We start from the raw sequence: 10,563 nt of genomic DNA, 5'->3' as shown, positions 1-10,563 counted from the left end.
TGTAAGGGATTTTTTATTTTTAATAAAAAGGTCGGTGTGTATTGGGCAACTTTATAATTAGTTTTTATTAAAAAAATTGTTTTACTTATTGAGATACAGCTGATCTGTATTGTGCATACAGAGCAGCTGTATAGTCCGCTAAGACCTGAATCCATCAGTCCTACAGACCTGACGGGTTCAGCGTCAGCAGGTCCTGCGCGACTGTAATCTATCACATCTAAGTTATGAACTTAGATGTGATGGATAACAGGTGGATTCTGCGTTTCAAAGACAAGCAGGATCCGCTTTCACTGAATCTGACAGGTCCGCGGGACTGACCGGCTTCAGGTCTTAGCAAAATATACAGCTGCTCTTTATGCAGAATACAGAGGAGCTGTATATCAAAAAAGTTGAAATAATTTTTAATAAAAACTAATTATAAAGTTTCACCCAAAACACTGAACTTTTTATAAAAAATAAATAAGAAAAATCCCTTTCAAAGGTGTACGTATCCTTTAACACTCAAGTTATCAATGTATTAATACATTTCCAGGAGGAATGCAGAGGTCTTAATAAAGGAGTTCCAGCATTTTTAGTTAATGAGAGCAGACAGATGAAGTATCCCGTGTTTCTAGCCTTTTGTGAATATATAGTAAGCCTCCTATGTATTCCCCCTTCTTACTGGGGCTTATTTAGATGAACAAATTACAGCTTAAAGCAGGAGCTATAGATTTAGCACCAACAACGGAGTGCACTCCATCATGGGAATGAAGAAAAATCTTTTCTTTATCCCCATGGTCATCAAATCCCACTTTTGGTGTTAAATTTACAGTTCCAATATGGACAATATATTTCTCTTAAGTCCTTACATCGTACTGATTAGAGATCGATCTTATAAACAAGAAAAATCACATTATTATAGAGATGAGGGTGTATAAGTTCACTGTGACAGTAATAATGCTAGGGCACTACCTCCTCGAGAAAGAAATGGAAATGTATTGGTAGTGATGTGTTACTCCCGTAAATTTGTCCCCTTCTCCTACATACGGTAAGTTAGAAAGCAGAAAGGGCAGAGTAAGACACGACGGCAGGATAAGACGAAACAGGGTAAGCCATGGCAACACATAGATCTGCAAAGAAGCTGTATACATTAAATTGAAGGATTTAACCAAGACTTAATACCTCTTCATATTTTTTGCCATTCTCGGCCGCACGGCACACCACCGCAGTTCGGCCGCTACGTGTATGGCCACCCTAAACACAGCTCATTCATAGGGGTTGTCCATGATTAGATAAAAGGGTCTATCCCCTGCCCTTCACATAAATAAGGCAACACCTTGCCATAAGCTGTCTGGTATTGAAGCTCAACTGAATTTAAAGAGTCTCTGTCACCACATTATAAGTGACTTATCTAGTACATGATGTGATCGGCGCTGTAATGTAAATTACAGCAACGTTTTTTATTTAGAAAAACGATCATTTTTGACGGAGTTATGACCTATATTAGCTTTATGCTAATGAGTTTCTAAATGAACAACTGGGCGTGTTTTACTATATGACCAAGTGGGCGTTGTACAGAGGAGTGTATGACGCTGACTAATCAGCGTCATACACTTCTCCCCATTCATTTACACAGCACATAGTGATATAGCTATATCGCTATGTGCAGCCACATAAACACACTATAACGTTACTGCAGTGTCCTGACAATGAATATACATTACCTCCAGCCAGGATGTCATGTCTATTCAGAATCCTGACACTTCGCTAATACAATCCCGACACTACAGCACAGCAAGCGTAATCCTGCGAGATTATGCTGTAAACGGTCATTTCAAACGAGATTACGCTTGCTGTGCTATATTTCCGGGATTCTGTTAGCGAAGTGTCAGGATTCTGAATAGACATCACGTCCTGGCTGAAGGTAATGTATATTCATTGTAACGTTATAGTGTGTTTATGCAGCTGCACATAGCGATATAGCTATATCGCTATCTGCGGTGTAAATGAATGGGGAGTGTATGACACTGATTGGTGACTGATTGGTCAGCGTCATACACTCCTCTCTACAACGCCCACTTGGCCAAAAAGTAAAACACGCCCAGTTGTTCATTAAGAGACTCATTAGCATAGCTAATATAGGTCATAACTCCGTCAAAAATGATAGTTTTTCTAAATAAAAAACACTGCTGTAATCTACATTACATCGCCGATCATATTATGTACAATATAGGCCACTTATAATGTGGTGACAGAGCCTCTAAGTGAAATGGCCTAAGCTGTAATACCAGAAACAGCACATGGACAGGTGTGGCACTGTTTATAGGAGCAAAAACAAGCAGGCGCTTTAATCTAATAGTGCACTACCCCTTTAAGAAGAGGTACAGCTTATTTATTTTCTATCTTCTGAAATGTCAAACATACATGTACAGTAAAAGCCTTAGTATTAACAATCTGTGAGGGTCCCAGCAGCCAAAACTACAATGACGTGGTCTTCAGACAGTTCTCTATAATATGCCAAAAGATTTATATAAAAAGAAAAATAAGTGCATTTTCTTCTTAAAACTGACCTCTTATGTAACATATCTGTTTTTGGGTGTAAAAATGACCAATTCTCTGTGCAGATATAATTTGTTAAATGTGCTTAGTACTTTGGTACAATATGTCAGTGTGCACATGACTAATAGGGTATTGACTCATCTCAAGCACTACGTTTCCAGCTTGAGAATCATAGAAATGAACTTGGGAGAAAAATATTATTTAATATTGTGTTTTATGCCGCTTTCATACATATGCAATAACGCTCTTTAGGCATACTGGAGACACATGGGCGGATACATAAAATGACCATTTGTTCTATGCTTGAACAGACGACAGAATATTCCTATTCACAGACAGCACTTCATATAGCAGGGTGGTTTTAAGTCTTTGCTTTTAGCTGCATGTAACTAGTACTGAAGCTAGGCTTTTATTTATTTTTTTCCCATTCTGACAAATTAAAACATAGGAGCTCCTTTTCTGCGCAAAACATGAACTTAAGACTGTTTTGAGACCGCTGTAATGCAAGTGTAGTATCACGGCTGCAATATCCAGCCCTTCCGCGGTTCTACTGAATCAAACTTAGATCACCATAGCGTTCTATTGTGGTTTCCTAGAACCCTGGTAGGTACAGGTATTGCGGCCGATAGATCCCATTTAAAGATGCACTAAACCTTTATATATGGGAATTGTATATATTTTTTACTTCAATTTTGGAATAGAATCCTTCAGGGTGCTTTGATAAAGTCATATTGAACATCTATGTTCCTGCTTAATAATTTTTTAGCAAAAATACCCCAAAACATATGCAAGAAAGACGTAGAAAAGTCTGTTTACGTGCGCAGCCTTTCCTTCCTCTGCTGGGATATATAAAGCCCAGATATTTGGCTATGTACAAGTCCCCTCAAAGGCACAAATGATCCAATAATACAGAAGCAGCTGAGATATCAGATTCATTGTGGTTTCCCTGCAGCTAGTGAGGCGACACTGTTTTACAACAATCTGTGTCTGCAGCGCCAAAGGCGGAAAACAGCCTGCCCTAAACAGTACCTGCATTCGGCGGACAGATTCACAGGGATTTGCAAGGAACTTGATTTTTCATCATTATCGGATCTCTTTTAATTAAAATAGAAATGGTCACCAGTTTTCCACTATGATGATTATGAACATACATTTTAAATTAAAAAGGATATATATACTGTACATTTTTACTTCTGTAAAGTTTTGTCAAACACGGCTGTATGGTTACAGTATAAACAACTGATGTCTGCTACGCCTTGACACAAGCCATTAAAGGAACACTAAACCAAAACAATGGTGTCGATGCCATTATACAATGCCTCCCCCACCACCACAAATACACATATAAGGATGAAAGAATATGAGACGCATGGATGTTATCGATCACCATTTTTGTCCTGCATGCCTCGGTAGATTTATTAGAGTCTAGTAAACTGGTGTACATGTGTGTGGCATACTTTGATATACCTTTATATAACTAAATAAGGGCTATTTGCCATGTGGCTACCTACAGAACCTTACTGACTTGCAATGCCTGCCCTACAGTACATTATAAAAGATACACAGCATAACTTTCATGTAGGCATTAGTGGTCCTTTAAGGGACCATTTCAACATTTCCTTTCACAAACATCAACGAGCCCATTACAAATCTCAAAATTCAGTACGTATGTAGGTTAGGTGACGATGACTATGTACAGCTACTGGTCTTCAACATGGATGCTGCCAGTACTATAGCCTGTCAATATAAAATGTAAAGTATTCCTGTAATATCCCCACTCCCTTATGTACAGTTGGTGTGTGCAGAACTGTAACTTCCACGTTTTTTTCCATCCCGACGTTGCTGCTCCTCTGGTTTGTGGCCGAGTCCGTGTCAGTAATCAATGGAAAGCATAAAGTAGCAGCAAGATAGTGCAAATGCCAATAACAGAGCCCAAGATAAGAGAATCGCGGCGCTTCCGGAGGTTAATCCTCTGGATAAGACTGTTCACGGCAGGAAAACGATCTGGGGAGAGTTAAGGACACAGCAACAAGCAGGTATGAGACATATGTTATTTCAAGACATAGAACGTCCACATTCACTTTCATAATACATAAGTAAAAAAAAAAAAAAACAAGTGATGTTTACATATACGTCAACATAGTTCCAGATTTGAAGTCCACAGCGTTGTCTTCACAATAAGGATCAAGACTCATGTTTTATTATTACTTGTGTAGCAAAGTCAAACATTTTAGCACCACTATCAAACCATCTTGAAAGAAAGGAAAATGATACCAGGCAGGCACAAGACCGTAGTGAAATGTGGCTTACCAGCATGCCCTGATAGTCGCATACATGAGTGCATGCTAGGAGTTGTAGTTTTACAACAGCTGGAGAGTCAGTTCGGAGATCACTTAAGTAAAGGATCTACTTACCAGATGAAAGGTTTTAAAGCAATGCAAAAAAGAGTTTGTACTTTCCCCAAAATGGAAACACTCTAGCAGCGTTGTGCCAATTAAGGCCTTTGTGCCCATAAATATTAAACCTTGAAAAATCATTACTAATACCGGAATACATGACATTATAGACTGAATAGCAATCACAGGAACTGATAGATCGATAAGGGAATCATCCAAAAATTGTAGAATTATCATCTTTCATTAGCCTTGTACGTCACTGGATCAACTGTGCGCGATAATGAAGTTCCGAGAGACATTCTCTCCACTCCTACTACTTCATATTCTTTCTTGGGTTCTCTTATAGGTTGTCTCTCATGTGTACGATATGGTCTGAAGTTCTGTTATAAGGACACCCTCTCGTCAATGAATGATTACCCCGTCCCGAGTAATATTTATGTACGAGATGAAGCACCTGTGTGGCTTTTGCATACATAGGTGATAAAACCCGTAACAGACTGGATTTCATGCATTTTGTACAACTAGACTTTGTTTTACCCACAGTTAAAAATTGCTTTCTGAAATGTGCATCTATTATGACAGGTCAGGTGTGCCCTTTGCTTTCTTGTAAGAGGGACACAAATGCACTTCTTGAGGTGGCTACAATAACATTTGGCTATACAACAAAGTCAGAGCAGATTTAAAGGGCTTTTCCTAAGGATAGACCATCATTGTATAATCGGGGGGCAGTGATGTCCGGTACTGCAGCTCACTTCCATTCACTTGAATAGGCTTATAGCTGTAGTACCCGAGCCAAGCTTCATAGAGATGAATGGGAGCAAAGAAAAGAGTTGTGTGAGATGGTGGATGTTTGGCTGCAGAACAGCCACCTTCAAGACAACTTTACATTCTGAAATGCTGCATACGTCTTCTCCAAATATCAGGAGGAAGTGGAGTCTGATGTGTAGGGCTTCCTGCTATGAGTTTTTTGGTGTGATTGGAGCACAGACACTCATATGTTGCCTTTTCTGGTCACTATTCCAATATCTATCTATATCTGATTTGTAAAAAGGAATGTGGACTTTCCTATCTCCATCTAAATACCATCAAACCACCTCTGAAAACAAATACATTTTCATCCCTCATTAAATACATGAATGAAAAAACGCAACTATGCTGATGTTCTGCTTCTTGTTGCTCATCATCCTACGACGTCTTCCCTAATAGCAGTGACAGGGAAGTAAAAGGGAACAATGGCACAGTGGAAATAACTCGCTGGTTACCGTTCAGTAAACTTTCCCATTAACAGCCCAGGAGAGGTGTCAGCAAGACAGCTGCTGAAATGTTAAGCACTTTTCCGGGATCTACTCTCATTACCATGTTCTGTAGTAATTAACCTATGACTCCTAGGTCTCCATTGATCAGTCTGATCATCTGTCACTAAGAAAAAAAAAAAAAACGGAAACAGAAAGAGATAGCACCACTGATGAGAATATTTGAAAACAATCTTGTAAAAAATGTCATGTTTAATCTAGCATTACATACTAATAATTCAATGTATAACTATTCATCGCCTTCAAGTCAGTATTTAGCAGGAGCACGTTTAGCAACAATTACCGTCTTGAGTCTGTGTGGGTAGATCTTGTGGATACTGCAATTTATTTAGTTTTTTTTTCAGATACAGCCACAAATTCTAGATTGGATTGAGGTCTGGACTTGGCCACTGCTCTGTAGATTTAGCTTTATGTTTGGGATAACCACCTCTCAGTTCTCTTGCAGACTGCAGAATGTTCTTGCGGCATTCATTTTACCCTGTTTACCCCCTTTTGGCCCGCTGGACGCTGTGATTCCAAGAGCCACAACTTTTGTATTTCTCTATCTGCCTAGCAGCATGAAGTTTTGTTTGGCACAATTTAGGGGAACCTATAACTCATAGTTTATGATTTTTTTTTTGTGTGTGTGTGTGTGTGTGTGTGTGTGTGTGTGTGTGTGTGTGTGTGTGTGGGGGGGGGTGGGTAATTGAAGGGGGGGAAAAGCAATGCTGCATCGCTGTCATTAATTTTCAAGTATTGCAATCGATAAACTCCTTCGGTGTCGAGGTCGCTATTGACCACGGCATTTAAGAGGTTAAATTGTGGTATTTATGAGGTTAAACAGCCGGGATTGAAGTTACCTTAGATTTCGGTTGTAAATGCAGGATGTCGACTGTAAGTAACAGCTGGCACCCGCTTGTGATGGTGCGGGCACAGCTCCTGTGCTTGCACCACCACCATGATGTAATAGTATGGCGGTCTGCGAGAATAACCCACTAACCACGCCACCGTCCTGAGATGATAGAACATATGTAAGATATGCAGATTGTGTCAGATTTCAGTAATTCTCCATAGGTTACCAGTTGTCTGTGGGTGAGCAATCTTGGCCCCCCCCCCCCCCAACCCCTAACAATAAATTCCATTCAGAAAAGGCACGAACATGCACAGGTATCTAAAATTATGTACACAATTTTCCATAGAGAAAACGTCACATTCTTGAAAATATTTTTCTTCTGCATTGGAAATATTGTTTTTGTACATTTACCAGTTTCACCACTCAGTCCTAATTTATTTATTTTTAAAAAACAAAAAAAAAACAAAACAAACAGGTATGATATAATTCCATACACTTAAATGATGGTAGGTGATGGCATATTGCTAGTATACACCATCACTTACCCCAAAATGAAAAGGCGGAAGCGCTAGTAAAGCACTGCTGCTCGATCACAGTATTTCACTGCAAAGCGACACCCACTTGAATGAGACGGTGTTGCAGGTTCCATCACAGCAGGTGGCCTGGATTGCCACTGTGCAGGTAACGGTTCCATTGGTCTTATGATTGGTGCGGGTCCTATAGTTCAGATCCCTTACAATCATAATATGATGGCATATACTAGGGACATGCTGTGAATACCCCTTTAATGATTATCAATGTCCGAAGCTACAGATTACTCATCAATAATAATAATGGTTATATATATATATATTATATATATAGCAACATTTATAACACGTAATACTATATATATATATACACACACACACACATACACATACACATATACATACACACACACACACACGGGTGTGTAAGAATTTATGTGTAAAGTATTTTTCTCTTACAGTAAAAAAAAATATTCTAAAATTACACAGGCAGGAATACAATATGCTAGAGATGTACATCAAATGTTGTAATAGCTCACTTGAAGTGCGACCATACATAATGCGCTCTCTAAAGAGCACAGATAACCATTATATAGTTATGTTATAGTTGTGGTCAAAACCATTCCTGCTGACTACGCAATTTGTCAAACTGCTTACTAACACTTCAAGAGTAAAATAACTCCCTGAGGGTTTATTTTCCATCCACCATATGTGAGTGATTGAGAATGAAAGAGAAGGACTAAAAAGTGATGTAAAAAAATGTGCTATTGACTCCAGGCATGAATTCTATGAAATATTTTTGATTTGCAGAAGATTAGGCTGTGTGAATAGTTTAGCTTATAGCCTATGTGAATAGAAATAAAGAGGTTGCTTGGGTGACCCCTGGTTATACTCATTCTGCAGTCAGCACTCTAAGGCCCGGATCACATATGCATTGGAGGCTCCGTTAGGGGCCTTTGTTGCAGATCCGGACGAAAATACCAGAATCAAAAGTACAGCATGCTGCTCTATTGTTTCCAGTAAAACCACAGACACCCTGTCAGAAACCCAACAAACCCCATTAAAGTCAATAGGTTCTGTTGGACGCCGATGGTGTCCGTTGCACAATGGAAGCGGCACCTCCGGTATTTTCGTTGTTCTGCTCCTCTGATTGAGCAGAACAATGGAAATACCAACACAGGTGTGAATGAGGCCTTATATAGTGATCTTAAATGGGAATGTGTAATTAGCATGGAATACCTGGCAGCAATGACACAACGGAATGACCAGGGGTGAGCCAATGCGCAGAGAATGATTGTGCAATAAGAAGTGTCCCACCCAACCAATAACAAGCGGTACACAAAGGCAAAGTCTTCCTCTAGTCATTAATGAGATAGTGCCTGGTGGGGTCACATTAGTAAAAAGACCCCACTATTTTTGCCCCTGTGCTTTTGGGGACACAAGCTTATTCTGTATGAAAAAAATATTTATTTATATATATATATATTCTGCTGGATACCACACTCAACAGATGGAGTATTGTCTTTGCACAATTGGCCAGGCAGATGATGACATCTCCATTAGTGTCATATTCTGAAGGCTAGCAACGAGAAACCCCAGAGATGGTTTATCATTCCGGGGGGACCTCATCTCACACTAGCAGTAACTGAATATTTAGGTTTTCCCCCATAGTTACACTTTAATGTGGTTGCTGTTCATCTGTAAAGATATAAATATATACAACTATTAGCAAGTTTATAAGGATACTAGCCAAGGTATTCATCCGGCTTTGTATGGATTTCAATATTCCCCTCTGTGATGTCATGTTTTCTTTCGTAGCCATTGCAATGCTGTAAAGATAAAGAAAGCAACGGAATTATGAATTCTGCAATTGTGGAAATGCTTCACTCCTCAGAATTGTTACAGACTGTATGCCAGCGTCAGAGTCCAATACATTCTCCATACTTCCTAGGTACGATCATCATTGTTTCTTCCCCCTGTAAATCTTCATTATACTCATTTCCCATGAATAACAGGTTTATTGCGTATTATTTGACCTACTATAGGGATAAATATTGTATAGTGTGTCTTCCATATATAAATTTCAGGTTTATGAATCTACGCAAAAAATATGTACTAATATTGCTGAAATATTTTTATTTCTAATACATGTATGATCCTTTGTTTTTTTCTTTATGAACACTTATTTTATGTTGTACGTGGGATCCCATTTTTTACTGTATGTTATGGAAGAATAAAAGAATCAGCTTAAAGATATTTAGAAATTATTTAGCATATATAATTTACGTTATTCTGGTAAGCGCAGTGGTTTTAGATCATTTTGTTCCTTGCTATTTTTGGCTATTGAATTATTACCGGCTTTAGATCTCTCACTATATCACAGTATAATATTATTTGGAGCAGCGTAGTTTGACCAGACTAGTTCGGAAAAATCCCTAAAAGTATAACCACATATAACAAATTATAACAGCCATGACTTAAATATATATATATATATATATATATATATATATATATATATATATATATACACATACTATCTCCTGAATCCAATAGAAGGACAAGCACTGCTTAATCACCACTACAGGGAATATTAATGGATATGGATGTCTCTAACAGACTGCATCTAGCTTAAGGCTATGCCAGGACAGGTTGCCATGTTAGAGACTGGCAATATCGGCAGCCAAGCTCATGCACTGTAATAAATAACCTAAATCAAATGCGTTCTTGCCTTCTTCCACTGGCCAGGGGTTACTCTCCCAGCAAATCTCTGCAGTGTCCCCCGACTCATTACAGCAGATATCATGGTAGCTGAACAGGTCTGGCCGGCTCGGATTCAGAGTGCTGCTGGCTTATGCAAAGAGCACCCCAGGGACACAATTATAAAACCTCATTAGGAATATATCCTGGGAGTGAGTGCTTTTAACATCTGAAAAACAGAGCTTAATAAGTAA

At 38.9% G+C, this 10,563-nt stretch overlaps 1 protein-coding gene across 2 annotated transcripts in view; it reads right to left on the bottom strand.

Moving 5' to 3' along the window:
• Nucleotides 1-3,927: 3,927 nt before the first annotated feature.
• Nucleotides 3,928-10,563, bottom strand: part of GOSR1 (golgi SNAP receptor complex member 1) — a 98,039-nt gene continuing 91,403 nt past the window's right edge. For both annotated transcript variants that reach the window (XM_075854346.1, XM_075854347.1), the window contains exons 8-9: nt 9,356-9,438; nt 3,928-4,542 (exon numbers count right to left, since the gene is read on the bottom strand). In XM_075854346.1, the coding sequence (XP_075710461.1) occupies nt 4,418-4,542; nt 9,356-9,438 (208 nt within the window). In that variant the 3' untranslated portion in view covers nt 3,928-4,417. The remainder of the gene's footprint in view (nt 4,543-9,355; nt 9,439-10,563) is intronic.

The sequence above is a fragment of the Rhinoderma darwinii genome, chromosome 2 (assembly GCF_050947455.1).
Source record: "Rhinoderma darwinii isolate aRhiDar2 chromosome 2, aRhiDar2.hap1, whole genome shotgun sequence".
Lineage (NCBI taxonomy): Eukaryota > Metazoa > Chordata > Amphibia > Anura > Rhinodermatidae > Rhinoderma > Rhinoderma darwinii.
Note: the sequence above shows the minus strand (reverse complement) of the source record. Positions and strands in the feature narration are given on the sequence as shown.